Source organism: Pseudophryne corroboree, chromosome 10 (genome assembly GCF_028390025.1).
Source record: "Pseudophryne corroboree isolate aPseCor3 chromosome 10, aPseCor3.hap2, whole genome shotgun sequence".
NCBI lineage: Eukaryota > Metazoa > Chordata > Amphibia > Anura > Myobatrachidae > Pseudophryne > Pseudophryne corroboree.
Genome location: NC_086453.1, coordinates 52,944,324 through 52,969,936, shown reverse-complemented (window position 1 = coordinate 52,969,936; position 25,613 = coordinate 52,944,324). Strand labels below are relative to the sequence as shown.

Genomic DNA, 25,613 nt, shown 5'->3' with positions numbered 1-25,613 from the left:
TGTCCAGCAGGTCCCACTGGAAAGTTCTTGCGTGGAATCTGCCGAATGGGATTGCTTCGTAGGAAGCCACCATTTTTCCCAGAACCCTTGTGCATTGATGCACTGAGACTTGGCTCGGTTTTAGGAGGTTCCTGACTAGCTCGGATAACTCCCTGGCTTTCTCCTCCGGGAGAAACACCTTTTTATGGACTGTGTCCAGGATCATCCCTAGGAACAGAAGACGAGTCGTCGGAACCAGCTGCGATTTTGGAATATTGAGAATCCAACCGTGCTGCCGCAACACTACCTGAGATAGTGCTACACCGACCTCCAACTGTTCTCTGGATCTTACCCTTATCAGGAGATCGTCCAAGTAAGGGATAACTAAAACTCCCTTCCTTCGAAGGAGTATCATCATTTCGGCCATTACCTTGGTAAAGACCCGGGGTGCCGTGGACCATCCAAACGGCAGCGTCTGAAACTGATAGTGACAGTTCTGTACCACAAACCTGAGGTACCCTTGGTGAGAAGGGTAAATTGGGACATGAAGGTAAGCATCCTTGATGTCCAGAGACACCATGTAGTCCCCTTCTTCCAGGTTCGCAATCACTGCTCTGAGTGACTCCATCTTGAATTTGAACTTCTGTATGTAAGTGTTCAAAGATTTTAGATTTAAAATCGGTCTCACCGAGCCGTCCGGCTTCGGTACCACAACAGTGTGGAATAATACCCCTTTCCCTGTTGCAGGAGGGGTACCTTGATTATCACCTGCTGGGAATACAGCTTGTGAATGGCTTCCAAAACTGCCTCCCTGTCGGAGGGAGACGTCGGTAAAGCCGACTTTAGGAAACGGCGAGGGGGAGACGTCTCGAATTCCAATTTGTACCCCTGAGATACCACCTGAAGGATCCAGGGGTCTACTTGCGAGTGAGCCCACTGCGCGCTGAAATTCTTGAGACGGGCCCCCACCGTGCCTGAGTCCGCTTGTAAAGCCCCAGCGTCATGCTGAGGGCTTGGCAGAGGCGGGAGAGGGCTTCTGTTCCTGGGAACTGGCTGATTTCTGCAGCCTTTTTCCTCTCCCTCTGTCACGGGGCAGAAATGAGGAACCTTTTGCCCGCTTGCCCTTATGGGAACGAAAGGACTGCGCCTGATAATACGGCGTCTTCTTATGTTGAGAGGCGACCTGGGGTAAAAACGTGGATTTCCCAGCTGTTGCCGTGGCCACCAGGTCTGAAAGACCAACCCCAAATAACTCCTCCCCTTTATAAGGCAATACTTCCATATGCCGTTTGGAATCCGCATCACCTGACCACTGTCGTGTCCATAACCCTCTTCTGGCAGAAATGGACAACGCACTTACTCCTGATGCCAGTCGGCAAATATTCCGCTGTGCATCACGCATATATAGAAATGCATCTTTTAAATGCTCTATAGGCAATAATATACTGTCCCTATCTAGGGTATCAATATTTTCAGTCAGGGAATCCGACAACGCCAACCCAGCACTGCACATCCAGGCTGAGGCGATTGCTGGTCGCAGTATAACACCAGTATGTGTGTAAATACATTTTAGGATACCCTCCTGCTTTCTATCAGCAGGATCCTTAAGGGCGGCCATCTCAGGAGAGGGTAGAGCCCTTGTTTTGACAAGCGTGTGAGCGCTTTATCCACCCTAGGGGGTGTTTCCCAACGCACCCTAACCTCTGGTGGGAAAGGATATAATGCCAATAACTTTTTAGAAATTATCAGTTTTTATCGGGGGAAACCCACGCTTCATCACACACCTCATTTAATTTCTCAGATTCAGGAAAACTACAGGTAGTTTTTCCTCACCGAACATAATACCCCTTTTGGTGGTACTCGTATTATCAGAAATGTGTAAAACATTTTTCATTGCCTCAATCATGTAACGTGTGGCCCTACTGGAAGTCACATTTGTCTCTTCACCGTCGACACTGGAGTCAGTATCCGTGTCGGCGTCTGTATCTGCCATCTGAGGTAACGGGCGCTTTAGAGCCCCTGACGGCCTATGAGACGTCTGGACAGGCACAAGCTGAGTAGCCGGCTGTCTCATGTCAACCTCTTTTGTAAAGAGCTGACACTGTTAATTCCTTCCAACAGTTCACCCACTCAAGTGTCGACCCCCTAGGGGGTGACATCCCTATTACAGGCAATTTGCTCCGCCTCCACATCATTTTCCTCCTCATACATGTCGACACAAACGTACCGACACACAGCACACACACAGGGAATGCTCTGATAGAGGACAGGACCCCACTATTGTTAATACTGCGCCTAATTAGTGCCCCCCTCTCTTTTTTAACCCTTTCTGTAGTGTAGTGACTGCAGGGGAGAGCCAGGGGAGCTTCCCTCCAACGGAGCTGTGAGGGAAAATGGCGCCAGTGTGCTGAGGAGATAGGCTCCACCCCTTTTTTGCGGACTTTTCTCCTGCTTTTTTATGGATTCTGGCAGGGGTTAAAATTCATCCATATAGCCCTGGGGGCTATATGTGATGTATTTTCGCCAGCCAAGGTGTTTTTATTGCTGCTCAGGGCGCCCCCCCCTAGCGCCCTGCACCCTCAGTGACCGAAGTGTGAAGTGTGCTGAGGAGCTACCTTGGTGAAGACAGGATGTCTTCTGCCGCCGATTTTCCGGACCTCTTCTTGCTTCTGGCTCTGTAAGGGGGCCGGCGGCGCGGCTCTGGGACCGGACTCCATGGCTGGGCCTGTGTTCGATCCCTCTGGAGCTAATGGTGTCCAGTAGCCTAAGAAGCCCAATCCACTCTGCACGCAGGTGAGTTCGCTTCTTCTCCCCTTAGTCCCTCGATGCAGTGAGCCTGTTGCCAGCAGTTCTCACTGAAAATAAAAAACCTAAAACTAAACTTTTCACTAAGCAGCTCAGGAGAGCCACCTAGTGTGCACCCTTCTCGTTTGGGCACAAAAATCTAACTGAGGCTTGGAGGAGGGTCATGGGGGGAGGAGCCAGTGCACACCAGGTAGTCCTAAAGCTTTACTTTTGTGCCCAGTCTCCTGCGGAGCCGCTATTCCCATGGTCCTTACGGAGTCCCCAGCATCCACTAGGACGTCAGAGAAAGTAGTCTGTACTTGACAACTTTTTTTTTATTTTCCTCTCCTTCAGAGATTTCAAAGTGTACTTGCAAGTGATAAGTGTGTGTGTCTGTGGGGTGGCATCATTATGACCTACATCTCGCGGCACAATGCAGTGAATCACAGGATCGTAGAAAAAGGGTGGGGGCAATATTAAGTGATTCTCTCTGAGAATTGTGTCTTTGCATGCCCCTCAAACACATTTCTCTAGGATATGGGAGGGTGACCTACTCTCCCTGGAGTCTGTGGTATCACATTTTTAAACCAAATATGAGGATTTGTTCTACCAGCTACGATTGATACTGATGGGGTTAAATATAAGCAAATGAGAATCCATCTTGTATGGCTTCTGCTACAGTTTATTTCAAACAGCTATTACGCTTGGTTTTTCAGCAAATAATTCACAAGGAATATCTTATTTTCTCTAACGTCCTAAGTGGATGCTGGGGACTCCGTCAGGACCATGGGGAATAGCGGCTCCGCAGGAGACAGGGCACAAAAATAAAGCTTTAGGATCAGGTGGTGTGTACTGGCTCCTCCCCCTATGACCCTCCTCCAAGCCTCAGTTAGGTTTTTGTGCCCGTCCGAGCAGGGTGCAATCTAGGTGGCTCTCCTAAAGAGCTGCTTAGAAAAAGTTTTTTAGGTTTTTTATTTTCAGTGAGTCCTGCTGGCAACAGGCTCACTGCATCGAGGGACTTAGGGGAGAGAATTTCAACTCACCTGCGTGCAGGATGGATTGGATTCTTAGGCTACTGGACACCATTAGCTCCAGAGGGAGTCGGAACACAGGTCTCACCCTGGGGTTCGTCCCGGAGCCGCGCCGCCGACCCCCCTTACAGATGCTGAAGATTGAAGGTCCGGAAACAGGCGGCAGAAGGCTCTTCAGTCTTCATGAAGGTAGCGCACAGCACTGCAGCTATGCGCCATTGTTGTCACACACTTCACACCAGACGGTCACGGAGGGTGCAGGGCGCTGCTGGGGGCGCCCTGGGCAGCAATATATAATACCTTTTATGGCAAAAGAATACATCACATATAGCCATTGAGGCTATATGTATGTATTTAACCCATGCCAAATGTCTAAAACTCCGGGAGAAAAGCCCGCCGGAAAGGGGGCGGGGCTTATTCTCCTCAGCACACAGCGCCATTTTCCTGCTCAGCTCCGCTGTGAGGAAGGCTCCCAGGACTCTCCCCTGCACTGCACTACAGAAACAGGGTAAAACAGAGAGGGGGGGCATATTTTGGCGATATTTTTATATATTTAAGCGGCTATAAGGAACAACACTTATATAGGGTTGTTCCCATATATATTATAGCGCTTGGGTGTGTGCTGGCAAACTCTCCCTCTGTCTCCCCAAAGGGCTAGTGGGGTCCTGTCTTCGATAAGAGCATTCCCTGTGTGTCTGCTGTGTGTCGGTACGTGTGTGTCGACATGTATGAGGACGATGTTGGCGTGGAGGCAGAGCAATTGCCGATAATGGTGATGTCACCCCCCAGGGAGTCGACACCGGAATGGATGGCTTTGTTTATGGAATTACGTGATAATGTCAGCACATTACAAAAATCAGTTGACGACATGAGACGGCCGGCAAACCAGTTAGTACCTGCCCAGGCGTCTCAGACACCGTCAGGGGCTGTAAAGCGCCCTTTACCTCAGTCGGTCGACACAGACCCAGACACAGACACTGAATCTAGTGTCGACGGTGATGAAACAAACGTATTTTCAAGTAGGGCCACACGTTATATGATCACGGCAATGAAGGAGGCTTTGCATATCTCTGATACTACAAGTACCACAAAAAGGGGTATTATGTGGGGGGTGAAAAAACTACCTGTAGTTTTTCCTGAATCAGAGGAATTAAATGATGTATGTGATGAAGCGTGGGTTAACCCAGATAGAAAAATGCTAATTTCAAAAAAGTTATCAGCATTATACCCTTTCCCGCCAGAGGTTAGGGCGCGCTGGGAAACACCCCCTAGGGTGGATAAGGCGCTCACACGCTTATCAAAACAAGTGGCGTTACCGTCTCCTGATACGGCCGCCCTCAAGGATCCAGCAGATAGGAGGCTGGAAACTACCTTAAAAAGTATATACACACATACTGGTGTTATACTGCGACCAGCCATCGCCTCAGCCTGGATGTGCAGTGCTGGGGTCGTCTGGTTGGATTCCCTGACTGAAAATATTGATACCCTGGATAGGGACAGTATTTTATTGACTATAGAGCAATTAAAGGATGCTTTCCTTTATATGCGAGATGCGCAGAGAGATATTTGCACTCTGGCATCGAGAGTAAATGCGATGTCCATATCTGCCAGAAGGAGTTTATGGACGCGACAGTGGTCAGGTGATGCGGATTCCAAACGACATATGGAAGTATTGCCGTATAAAGGGGAGGAATTATTTGGCGTCGGTCTATCGGATCTGGTGGCCACGGCAACTGCCGGAAAATCCACCTTTTTACCTCAGACCCCCTCCCAACAGAAAAAGACACCGTCTTTTCAGCCGCAGTCCTTTCGGTCCTATAAGAACAAGCGAACAAAAGGACAGTCATATCTGCCTAGGGGCAGAGGAAGGGGTAAGAGAGGGCAGCAAGCAGCCCCTACCCAGGAACAGAAGCCCTCCCAGGTTTCTGCAAAGCCCTCAGCATGACGCTGGGGCCTTACAAGCGGACTCAGGAACGGTGGGGGGTCGACTCAAGAATTTCAGCGCACAGTGGGCTTGCTCACAGGTGGACCCCTGGATTCTGCAGGTAGTATCTCAGGGTTACAGGTTGGAATTCGAGAAGTCTCCCCCTCGCCGGTTCCTAAAGTCTGCTTTGCCAACGTCTCCCTCAGACAGGGCGACGGTATTGGAAGCCATTCACAAGCTGTTTGCTCAGCAGGTGATAGTCAAGGTACCCCTCCTACAACAGGGAAAGGGGTATTACTCCACGCTATTTGTGGTACCGAAGCCGGACGGCTCGGTAAGACCTATTCTAAATCTGAAATCTTTGAACCTGTACATACAAAAATTCAAGTTCAAGATGGAGTCACTCAGAGCAGTGATAGCGAATCTGGAAGAAGGGGACTTTATGGTGTCCCTGGACATAAAGGATGCTTACCTGCATGTCCCAATTTGCCCTTCACATCAAGGGTACCTCAGGTTCGTGGTACAAAACTGTCATTATCAGTTTCAGACGCTGCCGTTTGGATTGTCCACGGCACCTCGGGTCTTTACCAAGGTAATGGCCGAAATGATGATTCTTCTGCGAAGAAGAGGCGTATTAATTATCCCTTACTTGGACGATCTCCTGATAAGGGCAAGGTCCAGAGAACAGCTGGAGGACGGAGTAGCACTAACCCAAGTAGTGCTGCAACAACACGGGTGGATTCTGAATTTTCCAAAATCTCAGTTGACCCCGACAACACGTCTGCTGTTCCTGGGAATGATTCTGGACACGGTTCAGAAAAAGGTGTTTCTTCCGGAGGAGAAAGCCAGGGAGTTATCCGAACTTGTCAGGAACCTCCTAAAACCAGGGACAGTGTCTGTACATCAATGCACAAGAGTCCTGGGAAAGATGGTGGCTTCTTACGAAGCGATTCCATTCGGCAGATTCCACGCACAAACTTTTCAGTGGGATCTGCTGGACAAATGGTCCGGATCGCATCTGCAGATGCATCAGCGGATAACCTTATCGCCACGGACAAGGGTGTCTCTTCTGTGGTGGTTGCAGAGTGCTCATCTGTTAGAGGGCCGCAGATTCGGCATACAGGACTGGGTCCTGGTGACCACGGATGCCAGTCTGAGAGGCTGGGGAGCGGTCACACAAGGAAGAAACTTCCAGGGAGTATGGTCAAGCCTGGAGATGTCTCTTCACATAAATATACTGGAGCTAAGAGCGATTTACAATGCTCTAAGTTTGGCAAAACCCCTGCTTCAGGGTCAGCCGGTGTTGATCCAGTCGGACAACATCACGGCAGTCGCCCACGTAAACAGACAGGGCGGCACAAGAAGCAGGACAGCAATGGCAGAAGCTGCAAGGATTCTTCGCTGGGCGGAAGATCATGTGATAGCACTGTCAGCAGTATTCATTCCGGGAGTGGACAACTGGGAAGCAGACTTCCTCAGCAGACACGATCTACACCCGGGAGAGTGGGGACTTCATCCAGAAGTCTTCCACATGATTGTGAACCGTTGGGAAAAACCAATGGTGGATATGATGGCGTCCCGCCTCAACAAAAAACTGGACAGGTATTGCGCCAGGTCAAGAGATCCTCAGGCAATAGCTGTGGACGCTCTGGTAACACCGTGGGTGTTCCAGTCAGTGTATGTGTTCCCTCCTCTGCCTCTCATACCAAAAGTACTGAGAATTATACGGCAGAAGGGAGTAAGAACGATACTAGTGGCTCCGGATTGGCCAAGAAGAACTTGGTACCCGGAACTTCAAGAGATGCTCACGGAGGATCCGTGGCCTCTACCTCTAAGACGGGACCTGCTTCAGCAGGGACCATGTCTATTCCAAGACTTACCGCGGCTGCGTTTGACGGCATGGCGGTTGAACGCCGAATTCTAAAGGAAAAAGGCATTCCGGAAGAGGTCATTCCTACACTGGTAAAAGCCAGGAAGGAGGTGACTGCACAACATTATCACCGCATTTGGAGAAAATATGTTGCGTGGTGTGAGGCCAGGAAGGCCCCCACGGAGGAATTTCAACTGGGTCGATTCCTACATTTCCTGCAAACAGGATTATCTATGGGCCTCAAATTGGGGTCCATTAAGGTTCAAATTTCGGCCCTGTCGATTTTCTTCCAGAAAGAATTGGCTTCAGTTCCTGAAGTCCAGACTTTTGTAAAAGGAGTACTACATATACAGCCCCCGGTTGTGCCCCCAGTGGCACCGTGGGATCTTAATGTAGTCTTGGATATCCCATTGGTTTGAGCCGCTCAAATCGGTGGAGCTGAAGTATCTCACATGGAAAGTAACCATGCTACTGGCCCTGGCTTCAGCCAGGAGAGTATCAGAATTGGCGGCTTTATCATATAAGAGCCCATATCTGATTTTCCATACGGACAGGGCAGAACTGCGGACGCGTCCTCATTTTCTGCCTAAGGTGGTGTCAGCGTTTCACCTGAACCAGCCTATTGTGGTGCCTGCGGCTACTAACGAGTTGGAGGATACCAAGTTGTTGGACGTGGTCCGGGCATTGAAAATATATATTTCAAGAACGGCGGGAGTCAGAAAGTCTGACTCACTGCTTATATTGTATGCACCCAACAAGATGGGTGCTCCTGCTTCTAAGCAGACGATTGCTCGTTGGATTTGTAGCACAATTCAACTTGCACATTCTGTGGCAGGCTTGCCACAACCTAAATCTGTCAAGGCCCATTCCACAAGGAAAGTGGGCTCATCCTGGGCGGCTGCCCGGGGAGTCTCGGCATTACAACTCTGCCGAGCTGCTACTTGGTCAGGGGCAAATACGTTTGCAAAATTCTACAAATTTGATACCCTGGCTGAGGAGGACCTTGAGTTCTCTCATTCGGTGCTGCAGAGTCATCCGCACTCTCCCGCCCGTTTGGGAGCTTTGGTATAATCCCCATGGTCCTGACGGAGTCCCCAGCATCCACTTAGGACGTTAGAGAAAATAAGAATTTACTTACCGATAATTCTATTTCTCGTAGTCCGTAGTGGATGCTGGGCGCCCATCCCAAGTGCGGATTGTCTGCAATACTTGTACATAGTTATTGTTACAAAAAAATCGGGTTGTTATTTGTTGTGAGCCGTCTGTTCAGAGGCTCCTACGTTTGTCATACTGTTAACTGGGTTCAGATCACAAGTTATATGGTGTGATTGGTGTGGCTGGTATGAGTCTTACCCGGGGTTCAATATCCTTCCTTATTGTGTACGCTCGTCCGGGCACAGTATCCTAACTGAGGCTTGGAGGAGGGTCATAGGGGGAGGAGCCAGTACACACCACCTGATCCTAAAGCTTTATTTTTGTGCCCTGTCTCCTGCGGAGCCGCTATTCCCCATGGTCCTGACGGAGTCCCCAGCATCCACTACGGACTACGAGAAATAGAATTATCGGTAAGTAAATTCTTATTTTAATTGGTTTTGCTTTTCATGTATCTTTGAACAATTAAAAATACACCTGTAGATTAAATGAGTTGCTAGTTAGTATTTTTGACGAGATTCCCAGATATTGGCAAGTTGCACAGAAAAAGGACCTTTAAGAGTTTTGAAGAAATTAGAACAAATAGAAATATAAATCATCTTTATAATAAATAGTAAGCTTTGCATTAATAGCTAAAGGTATGTATAATGCGATATAATAAGTTTCAACCCAATAAGTAGTTATGTGATTCTATGTTTTATAATTTGGTATTGATTAGAATGTTCATTGCTATAATTATATAATTATATATAAAAATAAGGTAATTCCAAGTTGATTGCAGCAGGAAATTTTTTAGCAGTTGGGCAAAACCATGTGCACTGCAGGGGGGCAGATATAACATTTGCAGAGAGAGTTAGATTTGGGTGGGTTATTTTGTTTCTGTGCAGGGTAAATACTGGCTGCTTTATTTTTACACTGCAATTTAGATTGCAGATTTAACTCACCACACCCAAATCTCTCTCTCTCTCTCTCTCTGCACATGTTATATCTGTCCCCCCTGCAGTGCACATGGTTTTGCCCAACTGCTAAAAAAAATTTCCTGCTACGATCAACTTGGAATTACCCCCATAACCAGCTAATATATGTAATTTCCTTAAATGAATTACAAAGAAATATATATATATTTCTCCAGCTGCAGTCCTAAGGACATTTGGTTTTACTCCCAGGCTAAGATAAAACTTTAATTGCATAATGAAAATAAAGGAGTATGTTTTGGAATGTCCAGGTGACTGAGAAGAAGGCCTTCAAGATTAATGTCCAGATGGCGATAAGAAGGAGGCCTTCTTGATTAAATTAATGAGCAAGAAGTGATAAAATATGTTCAGGAATGCTATAATTGGTTTAATTAAAGAATTGTTTATCTCTGCAAACGGTGTACTTTGGCTAATACACTGCCATGCCTTTATTCCTTTGTTCATTTGTGTATAAATAGACGCTCCTAGACCAATGAGGCAGATCAGAAATGACCTGCTGAGCTTATACATATCTCCTGTGTGTTTCTCATTATTTCTGATCTCCAGACGGCTGCTAAGTACAGAACCTCTGACTGATGATCAAAGGTAGTTGATGTTCAGACCAAGAGGTGGTCCTTGAACCCTAACAATACAACCAATAACAAGTACCAGTGGATTTCACCTAAGAGGTATGGGCTTAGCTGCAACTTATGCACAGGTCGTGGTGCCCAGGGTTGGTTCCTAGTGTGGGAGGCTGGACAGTGATTGGATAGCAAGATTCGGTACATGGAGCTGATGCAGTAGAGCCAAGAGGATAGAGCATAGAGCAGTGGATAACGCCAGAAGACAGGTGCGTCTACTTGCTAAAGTCCCATGATGACTAACACATGGGGACTTCACAAATTTTGGCAGTAATCTGAAAAAAAGGCAAGTAGTAGGCCATACGGACCTATTTTATTTTCTTACCAAATAAAATCCACAGTTGGATATAACCTATAAAGAATAATACACAAGGGGTTTCCGTGTCTGCCACTTGCAGTTACAGAGACGCAATCCAGTGCCGGCTGATTATACCTACACTACTGTGTGTCAATGTATCCATCACACTGATTGGATGGCTTGCAAAGCATAGAAACATCAAGGTTATGTCCACTGGTGGCAATGGACTTTTTAAAAAGAAAAAAAAATAATGATCTTCTATATCCCTGTCATGGCTGGAGCAAATTTGCAGTAATTTGTAAGCTTTTCTGTCCTATTTCACAGACTAATTTATGTGATTGTGGGCTCACTCAATCTAGGAGTAATTTACAAATTCCTAGCAATGTACTGACTAGATAAACTGCAGGGCGCTGCATGGGTGGTGATAGGAGATCCCTTTAACACCCACACTTTCCACAGTAACAGCTGACCAAAGCAGTCAAATCACTTGGGTCCTGATTCTGAGCTGGACAGATGAATGTGGCAGATATCTGCAAACTGCACATGTACTGTAGAAAGGAATTGTTGACTGCACATGTGCTGGACTATGCATATACAGTGAACATAAATGGAGATCGTGTTTCTAAGTAACCACGTCCCAGTCTCCGCCCAGCACATGTTATATAAAATGGATTTGGACCAAAACTTTACAGAGTGGTAACACTGGATCCCAAAAGACCTACTACAGAGTTGAGGTCCTGGTCGGACCTCCCGCTGGTGTACACTGGGCAGCTTGTTCTTAGCCTGCCACTGGATGGATTTGGATGAGAACTTAACATAGTGATAACACTGGGTCCAAGATGACATACTAGGGGGTTGAGGTCCTGGTCGGACCTCCCATTGGTGTACGCCAGGCAGGGGGAGTCTGTTCTGGGCCTTCCACTAGATGAATTTGGATGAAAACGTTAATGAACAGTTATAACCACAATTCAATGACCTGAAATAACTGACAGAAATGGAGGTGGGAAGAGAAAAAAATATTGTGTACCTAAAAGCTTTGGAAAAGTAACATTGATAGCAGAAGGAAAACTTTAAACCCATCTCGCAATGCAAAAGTAATTCTAAAACTGAACAGAAAGGAAAGCTGGGGACTGGGGCTACTGGTTGGACACACACACACACACACACACACACACACACACACACACACACACACACACACACACACACACACACACACACACACACACACGCCCAACCCAAATAAAAAAGACACTGGGCAACCACCTCATGGGTGTGTTGGAAGAGCTGCTAATTAATTTTTAAAATGTTGACAGTTACATCCAACTCATTGATAACTTAATAACTTGAAGATTTAAACTTCAGCTAGTTTCTGATATCTTTCTTCTCAATTGCAGCTGTATCGCTTTACGTAGAGTCTGCGCACACACAGGCCACAGGCTGTCATGATGCGATCGTATCATGATTGATGGCTGCGGGCATTGGCCCCGAGGCATTTTGTGGATGTGGCTTGGACAATGCAGGGGTGGCTGTGTGACGCCACACGCAGCCGCTTCGGCAAAAAAGTTTGCACTGGACTGTTTGCCATTGCAGGCAGGGGTCATCCTCTAATCGATGTGTTTGAAATTAAATTGCGAACGCATCGTGGGGCGGCACAACACACATGCTGGGCGGCCCCCAGTATGTGAGCAGATGGACGCAGATCTTGCTCCCGCAGCTCCTGCAGCAAGATACGCACAGTACAGACGGTCAGCCGACCGATTGTACACTTGCTGCTGAGGCCGCCGGTGACTGACATCTCAACTGGGTGGGCACATGTAAATGCCCTCCCAGTTGTGACATCAGGCACAACGCACCGGGCCGCCGATTGGTAAATGTGTATGCACTTACCAATTGTCAGACAAAACGGCTGATATGTTGTCCTAGTGTGTGCCCAGCATTAGCCTGAATAAACACCTGCACAATGTCGATACGATTTTATATTGGAATGACAAATCAGGCATATTGTGCAGTGTGTATGCACAATTGCGCACTCTCGCAGGTGGCACACAATTACTTTTTGTTGGCCATGCTGCACAGTCAATCAGAAGATATTGTGTGCGAGGTAGTACAGTTTAATGAAGGACAGAACAAGATATCAATTAGTCGTTCATTAAATCGCACAGTGTGTATGGGCAATCTTGGATGGTACAGAACGAAGGGAACTCATCCCGACCATCTGCAAAAATGCCCGTTGTTTAAGTGTGTATCCGGACTTAATACATAGATCCCTTTGTGATGCAGCCTAGCCACCCATTAGAGACGGGCAAAGCAGTGAGCTATTTCTGTGAGTGAGGGCTATGTTATTGTTTTTTTCATGTATGCTGAAAGTAATGCTCCATTTGTTTTATTTACCTGAAAAGCTGTGTGTAAACCCTGAGTAAGGCACCAAAAATACTGCACCGTAATCCCTCTACAGGACATACAGTGGAATGCACGCACCATATGAGTTTTTAGGGTACGCATAGTAGCAAATAATCGCTGAACTCTGAACATCAGCATTGCATGCAAATCGGAATCAGGCCCGACAGGTTTAGAACATATATATGTACAGTTTATGGAGGATGATGTTTAAAAAAATAGGATTTTAATTACTTACCAGTAAATCCTTTTCTCGTAGTCCGTAGAGGATGCTGGGGTTGCATTTAGTACCATGGGGTATAGACAGGTCCCTAGGGAGCCATGGGCACTTTAAGAGTTTAATAGTGTGGGCTGGCTCCTCCCTCTATGCCCCTCCTACCAGACTCAGTCTAGAAACTGTGCCCGAGGAGACTGACATACTTTGAGAGAAGGAAATACACAGATAGTGGTGAGATTCACACCAGCTCACACCGAATTAAAAAACCATGCCAACCAGCATGCAACATGGAAAAACCATGCAAACCAGCATGCAACTTGAAGAATTCAAGCAAACCAGCATGAAACATGAAGAAACCATGCCAACCGGCAGGCAACATGAAGAAACCATGCGAACCAGCAGGAACATGAAGAAACCATGTTTAACCAGCATGCAACATGAAGAAACCATGCTAAGTAGCACGCAACATGAAGAAACCATGCTAACCAGCAGGACAGAGGAACAGCAACAGCTGAACCAATACTTAACCAAGTAACAATGCAGGAAAACGAAGTGCTGGGCGGGCGCCCAGCATCCTCTACGGGCTACGAGAAAAGGATTTACCAGTAGGTAATTAAAATCCTATTTTTTCTTACGTCCTAGAGGATGCTGGGGTTCCATTTAGTACCATGGGGATGTACCAAAGCTCCCAGAACGGGAGGGAGAGCGCTGAGGCTCCTGCAGAACAGAGTGGCCAAACTTAAGGTCCCCAGAAGCCAAAGCATCGAACTTGTAGAACTTAGCAAACATGTTCGACCCTGACCAAGTAGCCACTCGGCAAAGCTGCAAAGCCGAGACACCCCGGGTAGCCGCCCACGAAGAAACCACTTTACGAGTAGAGTGGGCCTTAACAGATTTTGGACATGGCAATCCTGCCGTAGAATAAGCATGCTGGATAGTGAAACTAATCCAGTAAGAAATCGACTACTTAGAAGCAGGATGTCACAACTGAGGCCTGGAGACCGTGACTGGGAGCCTCAGTTGTAGGGGCTGACGGGTATTTGAACTTAGGAGGAACTATGTGACTCCTGGACATGCGTATTGACAGTAGCAATAAATGCCCGAGGGCGTGACCACGACAACTGGAAATGCCTTAAGTGCTTTTATTGAATAAAAAGTCAAATAACGTGCAAAAGAATAATAGAAAGTCACACGTGATAATTAGGTGCACAATTGGTAAAGACCAGTAACCTGGAATATGGAGGAAAGTTCTGTAAATAATAAATGAAGCTGGGGTTCGCTGGAAGATGAGTAATGAAGCTAGGGTTCGCTGGAAGATGAGTAAAGAAGCTGGAGTGCGCTGGAACTGAGAAATGAAGGATGATTACTGAAAAGCAGAAGTTCAAACACAGGAATCCAAAGTAGACTGTGGGGGGTTAACACTGGAGAGTCGGGTTACACAGCAGAGTGTAATCACCAGGGAAGTCAGGCTGAACTGCAGAATGGAATTGCAGGAGAAAGTCCGTAGTGAAGCTTGTAGGCTGGAATCACAGATGACAATGAAAGCACTGACAATCCTTTGAGAGCTGGGACCGGATATTTATACCTGCTGCATAGCAGGGATTGGCTGAGCAATTATGCAGATTCCAGAAGCAGCGGATTGGTGGAGATTGAACATGTGACTGAAACCAACATGGCTGCGCCCATGTTAGTACTTGGAGGGAAAGTTGGTTTGGAAAACCATATGGAAACACAGCGGCAATGGCGGCGCCGGCCGCGGAGGACAGGAGACGCCAAACTGACAACTGCACACTGAGACACATGGATGACAGCGGAGACCGCAGAGGGCTGCAGTAGGTGAGTGACATAACTGGGAACCGGACCTAGGACGTGCATCCAGAAGGGAAAATGGTGTCTCAGTACCCGGATCGTGACACAGGACACCCAACCTTGTTGGGATCATAAAGGATAAACAGAGCGTCCGACTTTCTGTGACGAGAAGTTCTCTTCACATAAATCTTCAAAGCCCTCACAACATCCAAGGACTTTGAGGTAATTGAGGAGTCAGTAGCCACTGGCACCAAAATAGGTTGGTTGATATGAAAAGCCAACACAACCTTTGGAAGAAATTGCTGACACGTTCTTCATGGAAAATCAAGTAGGGGCTCTTGCATGACAATGCCCCCAATTCAGACACACGTCTAGCAGATGCCAAAGCCAACAGTGTGACTGCCTTCCAAGTAAGAAACTTGATGTTAACCTCCTGTAAAGGCTCGATCCAATACGATTGCAGGAACTGCAGCACCACATTAAGATCCCAAGGTGCCGTAGGAGGCACTAAGGGTGTTGGATGTGCAGAACCCCTTTCAAGAAAGTCTGAACCTCAGGGGGGGCAGCCAATTGTTTCTGGAAGAAAATGGACAAGGCCGAAATCTGGACCCATATGGAGCCCAAGTGTAGGCCCACATCCACACTTGCTTGCAGAAAGAGGAGAAACCGTCCAGTTGAAACTCCACCGTAGGAAATTCCTTGGATACACACCAAGACATATACTTTTTCTAAATCTGATGGCAATGTTTAGATGTTACTCCCTTCCTGGTCTGTACCAGGGTAGGAAAGACCCTTTTCAGAATGCCCTTCCGAGCTAAGATCTGGCTTTCAACCTCCATGCCGTCAAATGTAGATGGACCTCGCGAAGAGGAAGAGGCCTCGGATCCTCCAGTAGCAATTCCAGAAGATCCGCGTACCAAGCCCTTCTTGGCCAGACCGGAGCAATGAGGATTGCCTGAACTCTTAATTATATTATGAGTTGAGAATCCTTGGGATGAGTGGAAGTGGAGGGAACATATACACTGACTGGAACACCCACGGAGTTACCAGGGCGGCCACGGCTTGTGGGTCACTTGACCTGGAACAGTACCTCCAAAGCTTCTTGTTGAGGCGAGAGGCTACCATGCCTATCTGAGGTACACCCCATCGGCTTGTGACCTCTACGAATACCTCCGGATGGAGGCCCCAAACTCCTGGAAGGAGATCGTGTCTGCTGAGGAAGTCCACTTCCCAGTTGTTCACTCCCGGAATGAAGATCACTGGCAGCGCCACCACGCAATTTTTTGCCCAGAGGAGGATTCTTGTTACCTCTGACATTACAGCTCTGCTCTTCGTTCCACCCTGTTGGTTTATGTAGGAGACCACCGTTACATTATCCAACTGAACCTGAAAGGCCTGATCTTGAAGAAGATGTGCCATTTGTAGAAGGCCATTGTACCTGGCCCTTAGCTCCAGAATGTTTATCGGAAGGATGGATCCCAGACTTGACCACTTTCCTTAGAAGTGTTCCCCTTGGGTGACCGCTCCCCAACCTCTGAGACTTGCATCCGTGGTTAGAAAGATCCAATTCCGAATCCCGAACCTGCGGCCCTCGAGAAGGTGAGAAGTTCGCAGCCAACAGAGGAATGAAATCCTGGCTTTCGGCGACAGGCCTATTCGCTGGTGCATGTGAAAATGAGATCCCGGCCATTGGACCAGCAGATCCAGTTGGAAAGACCGTGGAACGAATCTTCTGTACTGTCAAGCCTCGTAGAAGGCAACCATCTTCCCCAGAAGGCGAATGGACTGATAAACCGACAACCGTGCTGGCTTCAGGACATCCCGGACCATTGATTGGATCACCACCGCTTTCTCCACCGGTAGAAACGCCCTCTGCACTTCCGTGCCAAGAATCTTCCTCAGGAAGGAGCGCCTCCTTGTCGGCTCCAAAATGTGAAATTGGAAGCTTCAGGATCCACCTACGATTCTGGGACAGTTGATCTGCGAGAAAAACACTCTGTAACAACATTTCCCTGGAGGATGTTAAGGCCGTCCAGATATGGAATTATGTCCACACCTGGCTTGCGGAGCAGAAGCAGAATGCTGTCTTGGCCTTGATGAACACCCCCAGTGTTGCGTAGAGGCCAAGTGCAGTGTTTGGAACTGGAAGTGACACAGTTGTAGTGTAACCTTAGATAGGTCTAGAGATACCAGGAATTCCCCTATATCTCGACCAGAGATCACCGCTCTCAGAGATTTCCTCCTGAATTGAACATACACGAGTAGGGGTGCATGTTTGAATAGTAACCCCTGTTACGTAAATGACCTGTTAGAATAGCTTCCAGCAGTATTGTACTTTCAGCCTGAGAAGCTAGTAAGCCTGATTCGAAGAAACTGTGAGACGGGAGTACTAGAAACTCCAGTCTGTACCCCTGGGCAGACTAACGTTTCCCAGGGGGCTAGGCAGGATATCGCCTAGATGTTTAACTGAAATTTTTAGTCTCTCTCCCACCTGCTGGATCCCCAGACAGGGAGGTCCACTCCGTTCTCAGGAACCTGGCGGTGCAGGTTTTCTGGAATTTCCCCAACGTCCTAAAAGGGAAGTGGAGAAACCCTTGGAAGGGATTGCAGTATAGGTGTAGGATCTAATTTCCTGGTCTATGCAGCTGCGGATGGAAGATATGGCAACTTACCCGCAGTTGGCTCGGATATTCATGTAGGGCCTCACCTGTGAAGGGCTGACTCACCATACCTTTCTTACATTCAGTATCCGCAGTCCATTGGTGTAAACACCGTCCCCTGCATGTCGAAACTGCCAGAGCAGTGGCCCTGCTTGACGCAGGCCAATCTTCTTCATGGCGTCCAGCCGTGAAGCCTGTAGAATCCTGTATGTGACATAGAAACATTTGCATTTCACTTCTAGACATAGAATCTAAATCATCAAGTAAAGAGCCTGACCACGTTACATTATCTCCAAAGATCTACGCAATAGTGGGTCTCTGAGTCACACCTGCAGCAGTGTATAGTATTAGAGATTAGTCTCAATCTGCGATCAGCCTTTATGGAGGTTGAACCAGGTACAGGTACCCAACCTTTGATAATTTAGACACTCTTTAGGGATGTGGATAATACTCAGGGTGTACTCAGGTTTTCACAAAGAAGGAGTTTAACGCCCTAAACGGTGGGAAGGCATTTATTACACATGTGTGTGTGTGTGTGTGTGTGTGTGTGTGTGTGTGTGTGTGTGTGTATATATATATATATATATATATATATATATTGTGACAAGAACACTGGAATAGTGTTTGAGGGCAGGTATGTTTGTCCCAGGTTCTTGTCTTACATGTATTAGAAAAATGAAGACTTCTAGGAAAATGTTTTGTTTTGTCAGAACCTTTTCAGTTTGTTGGAAAAGCTGGATAAGGGCCCTGAAAGAGAGATGGGGTAAGTTCCAGACATTGGGCCCAGTTCGGGTCTTTGGCCTCACAGAAGGCTAATCAGGCTTTTAGCTGTGTAAGAGTGTTATAGAGCTGCTGGCCTGATTAGTGTGTGCAGACTGCCTGAGGAGACTGGAGGATCTCTGAAGAGAGAAACACGCTTCTTTATGCAAGTGAGCCATACAGTGTTTACTGGAGAACTCTGTGTTTTTGTTTAGTGATAGTTAGGAACGTCCTGTGTTTAGTTAGTGCCGGACAGGCAAGGTATTTTCTTTTGGTGTTTGTTTTATTTTCTGTTTAATAAAACTGGCTGTGGCCAGTTGCACCACAAACTGGACTTGTGTGATTCCTCAGCTGCTGCGTGCTGCCACTTACCCCAGGAAACGGCACCCTGTACCCTGACAGTGTTATATATATATATATATATATATATATATATATATAATATTCCTCATCCCTAATAGCCTCAAAGATATGTTGCCCTCCTCATATGTCATGCATTATATGGGCAAGTGTATACTTGTTAGGGTACGTAAATGGGGCGAGAGGCACAGCTGTGGGATTTTAATCCGCAGACTACTCCAAAACTGCGGCTTCTTCCAAGTATGGGATATATTTTAAAATCTATAAATCAAAGTACACCTTATGGAGGCCACCCCAGGGGAACTGCCACCAAAGCCTCTGTTCAGTTTTGAGCATGGTATATACTCCCCAGGAGAAGATATACATTCTGTAGTACAGGACAAAGTCCCTTAAATATGGTAAATTGGTTTACACACACACACACAGGAAAATGTCAGCAGTTTCCCCACAGAATACCTTCAGAGAGTCACAGAGTATAAGGAGCAAACACAGTGCCCCAGTAGGCAGTTAATATGACAAAACGGCACTGACTGAGTAACCTTAATAGGAGAAACAGTTCATAAATGTACACTCCGCCCCCCATCTATAACCCTGGTACCTCAGAGGATAGCAGGAGTTATGTGGAGGTCAGTGCTCCCTGTCAGCGTTCTGATGCTTCTGCAGGGAGAAAATGGCGCTGGTGAGTGCTTGATCTGCTCTGAGTAAGAAGCTCCGCCCCCTGTAATGGCACATGTTCCCACACTTAGAGATTATACTGGCCTGAGGTAAATCAGTGGGTTAGGCCTTGTAAGCTATACTTGACCAGTGTAGGGTATTGCGCTGGCCCAGGGCGACCTCACAGCGCCGCACTACAAGTACCGCCGAGCCCTCCGGAGCGCAGCCTGTCAGAGCTGCACTCCTACCCTTGTGCCGCCATATCCTGCCGGTGACCCGCTTACCGGGGCACTGGCGTCATACTCACCACTCCATCTTATGGCTCTGTTACGGGGTGCCGGCTGTGCTGCGGGAGTGAACGATCGCCTCGTGGGCTTGCGATCATCACCCTCAGGAGCTCAGTGCCCTGTCGGCGGAGATAGGAGCCATTAACCTCTAGGGTTGGATCCTACTCCCCTCCCTAAGTCCCACGAAGCAGGGAGGCTGTTGCCAGCAGCCTCCCTGTACCTAACTCTTTAAGAAAAAAAAAACTGCTAGGAGCTCCCCTAGCTGTGACCGGCTCCACTGGGCACATTTTCTAAACTGAGTCTGGTAGGAGGGGCATAGAGGAAGAAGCCAGCCCACACTATTAAACTCTTGAAGTGCCCATGGCTCCCAAGGGACCCGTCTATATGCTGGGGTTCCATGGTACTAAATGGAACCCCAGCATCCTCTAGGACGTAAGAGAAAAGATGCATTTGCTATCCAGATTCTAACATAAATGTTACTAATTTCTCCAAGTTGTACTACTATTACAAATGGTTAACATATGATGTATAAAACCAGAGACACATACACAAGAAGTCATCGTCTTGTAGTTCATTCATTTCTGTATATATTTTTCTTTCTTTGTTTCTTAAACTGTGAGTTCGGTAGCACTGTATCTCCATGTCATTGCTTGCTGAACAGTCTTCCCTATAAACTAAACACAGACACATGAACACATACTGTATGTAATACTCGTTAGACATTGGTGGTATATTTACTAAGCGGCGGCTTGTTGCCTATCCTGGCAGAGGGATTTAAAATGGCAGAATGCTACTTAGTAAATATAACATGTTGTTCTTAAAACAATGGTGTAGCAATAGGGTCGCAGATAGGAAGAGACCTGCAATATTCCTCATTAGTCAGTAGGATCTAGGTCGTTAGCTAGGTACTATGGGCCTGATTCAGCATCAGTTGCAAATGTGAATTATCGTGCACACTGCGCATGTGTACACAACCAAACAGAAGTCAGTGTACACACGCCAAGACTAGTTTTCATGATCGTACCTAGTTATCTGCGAACACAGTAGCGATGGCATTTAGCAACAATAAAAAGGAGTGGTGGAAGCATGTCAGTGGGATGGGTCCGCAATTTCTGTGATGTGGGGCGTGTAGTGAGAGTGTTGTGAGCATTGCAATCGCAATATGGGAGTTATTCAGGTTGGACTGCAGATTTTGCTAAAAAGCAGAATCTGCAATCCTTTCTATCGCATGCTGTGGGCCGCCCATCTCATGTCCTGCCCGGCGGCTGCGACCGCAATTTAACTGCAGTCGCAGCAACTGTGGACAACACCCTGCCTTTTCAGCTTGGTTGTGAAGGTAGATTTTTCCTATCAGGGTGGCTGCGTGTGACATCATGCAGAAGCCCTGAAAATGCAGTCGACCCCCCCCCCCCCCCGTTTTCACCGCACCGCCCCCGCAACGGTCCGTTGCCACCCCTACCTGCTTCGCAAATGCCTCTACCTGTCAATCAAGTGAAGGCATTCACAGCCAATTCAGTGCAATCGCATTGGCCGGGCTGCGCACGAGCAAGACAGGACCTGCACTGGTGCCACTGACGGGGAAATTGTGAATAATCCCCTTTAGGTGAAAAATTGCAAATCCTTCCAATGGTCAAAAAAGTTCTATTGGTCAAGCTAATAATTGCAAAATCACAGGCAATTGATGGTGGTAAAGTGATGCAGGGAATACTGTTTTCTGTGCTGCCTGCCTAATTAAATGGAAAAAAAATTGAAATCTACAAAATAACACTTTTTATTAAAGGTAAATCGTTGGAAATTATGTGGTATGAAAAATGACTTATCTGGTCTGATTCAAGGTTCTTCAACAAATCAGACAACCAAGCTGATGCAGGAAATGAAACAATCTTGCCTTCATCCACTTTAGCTTTAAGATATCTCCCAACAATGGGGTTTATTTACTAAGATTCGTAATTTCCGAAAAAAGGTCAAAGTTCAATCACGAATGACATCGACAGTGTAAAACTGCAACTTTTTGAATGGATTACGACTAATTTACTAAGCTGTCGTATTCGTGTTTTTCTTTGCTTCCGATGTCGATGTCATTCGTGTTTTTTTACCTAATTTAACAGCAGTGATTAGCAAAACACTGCCGTTTTTTTTTACAATCAATCTCGGCCGGATTTGTGTGATCCGTGCTGGGGTTTTTTTTTTTTTTTTTTTAAAGTAAACAATGTAATTTTTTTAAAAAAAATGCGTGGGGTCCCCCCTCCTAAGCATAACCAGCCTCGGGCTCTTTGAGCCGATCCTGGTTGCAGAAATATGTGGAAAAAAATGACAGGGGTTCCCCCATATTTAAGCAACCAGCATCGGGCTCTGCGCCTGGTCCTGGTCCCAAAAATACGGGGGACAAAAAGAGTAGGGGTCCCCCGTATTTTTAAAACCAGCACCGGGCTCCACTAGCTGGACAGATAATGCCACAGCCGGGGGTCACTTTTATATAGTGCCCTGCGGCCGTGGCATCAAAAATCCAACTAGTCACCCCTGGCCGGGGTACCCTGGGGGAGTGGGGACCCCCTCAATCAAGGGGTCCCCCCCCCCAGCCACCCAAGGGCCAGGGGTGAAGCCCGAGGCTGTCCCCCCCCATCCAATGGGCTGCGGATGGGAGGGCTGATAGCCTTTGTTGTAAAATAAAAGATATTGTTTTTAGTAGCAGTACTACAAGTCCCAGCAAGCCTCCCCCGCATGCTGGTACTTGGAGAACCACAAGTACCAGCATGCGGCGGAAAAACTGGCCCGCTGGTACCTGTAGTACTATTACTAAAAAAATACCCAAAAAAACACAAGACACACACACCGTGAAAGTATAATTTTATTAAATACATACACACATACATACATACATACTTACCTTATGTTCCCACGCAGGTCGGTCCTCTTCTCCAGTAGAATCCAAGGGGTACCTGTTGAAAAAATTATACTCACGAGATCCAGTGGTCCAGGCTCCTCGGCAAATCCAGGGTTAATCCACGTACTTGAATAAAATAAAAAAAACGCTGTCACGACCACGAACTGAAAGGTGACCCATGTTTGCACATGGGTCACCTTGCCCCGAATGCCAGAAACCCACTTTGCCTTCTGGCTAAGTGGGTTTCTTCAGCCAATCAGGGAGTGCCACGTTGTAGCACTCTCCTGATCAGCTGTGTGCTCCTGTCTTCACTGACAGGCAGCACACGGCAGTGTTACAATGTAGCGCCTATGCGCTACATTGTAACCAATGATGGGAACTTTCTGCCCTGCGGTTGACCTAAAGTGACGTCACCGCTGAGCAGAAAGTTCCCATCATTGGTTACAATGTAGCGCATAGGCGCTACATTGTAACACTGCCGCGTGCTGCCTGTCAGTGAGGACAGCAGCACACAGCTGATCAGGAGAGTGCTACAACGTGGCACTCCCTGATTGGCTGAAGAAACCCACTTAGCCAGAAGGCAAAGTGGGTTTCTGGCATTCGGGGCAAGGTGACCCATGTGCAAACATGGGTCACCTTTCAGTTCGTGGTCGTGACAGCGTTTTTTTATTTTATTCAAGTACGTGGATTAACCCTGGATTTGCCGAGGAGCCTGGACCACTGGATCTCGTGAGTATAATTTTTTCAACAGGTACCCCTTGGATTCTACTGGACAAGAGGACCGACCTGCGTGGGAACTTAAGGTAAGTATGTATGTATGTGTGTATGTAATAAAATTATACTTTCACGGTGTGTGTGTCTTGTGTTTTTTTGGGTATTTTTTTAGTAATAGTACTACAGGTACCAGCGGGCCAGTTTTTCCGCCGCATGCTGGTACTTGTGGTTCTCCAAGTACCAGCATGCGGGGGAGGCTTGCTGGGACTTGTAGTACTGCTACTAAAAACAATATCTTTTATTTTTCAACAAAGGCTATCAGCCCTCCCATCCGCAGCCCATTGGATGGGGGGGGACAGCCTCGGGCTTCACCCCTGGCCCTTGGGTGGCTGGGGGGGGGGGACCCCTTGATTGAAGGGGTCCTCACTCCCCCAGGGTACCCCGGCCAGGGGTGACTAGTTGGATTTTTGATGCCACGGCCGCAGGGCGCAGTATAAAAGTGACCCCCGGCTGTGGCATTATCTGTCCAGCTAGTGGAGCCCGGTGCTGGTTTTAAAAATACGGGGGACCCCTACTCTTTTTGTCCCCCGTATTTTTGGGACCAGGACCAGGCGCAGAGCCCGATGCTGGTTGCTTAAATATGGGGGAACCCCTGTCATTTTTTACCCCATATTTCTGCAACCAGGATCGGCTCAAAGAGCCCGAGGCTGGTTATGCTTAGGAGGGGGGACCCCACGCAATTTTTTTTAACAACAAAAAACACTTTCCCACCCCTTCCCATTGATATACATGCACGGATCTCATGGATCCCTGCATGCATCTCAAATCACGAATAAAAAAAGCAGGTCTGTTTTTTTTTAGGACTTTTTTGCGAATTGTAATTTTTCACGGCAGTGTTTTGTGTTTTTTTGCTTAGTAAATGACCGAGATTCGTATCTAAACAGGCGTAATTTGACCGATGGTGTATTCATTCGTAATTTTTTACCTGAACTAGCAAAAAATTACGAATGCCCTCATCACTGCCGTGATTAGTGTTTAGTAAATGACCGAGATTGACCGAGATGACACTTTGATGAAAAAACGGCATCTCGGTCAAAATCGGGAGCTTAGTAAATATACCCCAATGATTGAGAACAGTAGCGGCTCTTGCCACGGGCAAGCAGGCTTTTTGCCCAGGGCGCTGCTACCCTGAGGGCGCCGCCGTGGCAAGAGCTGCTACTAATTATCCTCCCCCGCTCCCGGCTGCAGCGAGCGCCGTGTGCGCCCGCTGCAGCTGACATCGCTGACTCACGCTAGAGGTCAAAATTGGCCCCTAGTGTCAGTGCAGCGTTGCTATGGGAGAGACGTCATGACGTCTCTCCCATAGAGAGGAGTCGGCGCCCGGAGACAGTGGCAGCAGCGGTCCGGAAGCAGGAGCGAGGCAGGTAAGTATTGTGATTTTTCTTTTAGGATTTAAAAGCAGCGCTATTACAGGGGGCACATACTGGGGGCACTACTACTGGGGGCACATACAGGGGGCACAGTTACAAGGGGCACTACTACTGGGGGCACAGCTACAAGGGGCACATCTACAGGGGGCACATACTGGGGCACTGCTACAGGGGGAACAGCTACTGGGGGCAAAGCAACTGGGGGCACAGCTACTAGGGGCATAATTGTGGCCATGACTCACCTCTATGAAGCCACGCCCCTGTTTTGCCGCGGTGGATGGGGGGGCGCCAGTGAAAACTTTCGCACTGGGCGCCACAATGTGTAGAACCGACCCTGATTGAGAATCATAAATCGACTGTGCCCAAACCTGTAGAACTATGGTAACTAGTTTCTCTACCCTCTGTCCTCCAAGAGAATCCACTTCAAATGTAGTATTATCCTCTAGGTCATCATTACCTGAAGTTCTCTTTATTCTTCTGATGAAAAGTCAGAGTACAGTCACCAAAATTAACCTTTGTGCAATTTGGAGTCCTCAGTAAAATTTAAGTCTTTCTGAGGAGAAAGATGCTCACTTTAATACAGAAAAAAGAAAAAGAAATAAAGATACTTTACCTCTCCAGGGCCAATATTTACTAATAATCCGAGTATGCCCGATTTGTGTTTTTTTTTCTAAGTCCCAACACGGGAATTCACTAAGCACAAATCTCGGCAGTGTTTGGGCCATTCGTAATGGTTTGAACGGCAAAGTCCAGAAATACGAATGAATAGACCATCGGTCAAACGCGGCTGTTATTTCATACAACACG

The 25,613-nt window shown here is 47.4% G+C and overlaps 1 protein-coding gene across 7 annotated transcripts in view; it reads right to left on the bottom strand.

The window, feature by feature from the left end:
* The window catches only part of PRDM9 (PR/SET domain 9), a 384,129-nt gene that overhangs the window by 86,802 nt on the left and 271,714 nt on the right, over window positions 1-25,613 (bottom strand). For 6 of the 7 annotated variants that reach the window (XM_063942393.1, XM_063942392.1, XM_063942394.1 and 3 more), the window contains one exon: window positions 20,327-20,452. The exons of the other annotated variant lie outside the window; for it this stretch is intronic. In XM_063942393.1, the coding sequence (XP_063798463.1) occupies window positions 20,327-20,452 (126 nt within the window). The remainder of the gene's footprint in view (window positions 1-20,326; window positions 20,453-25,613) is intronic. 7 annotated transcript variants of the gene reach the window in all.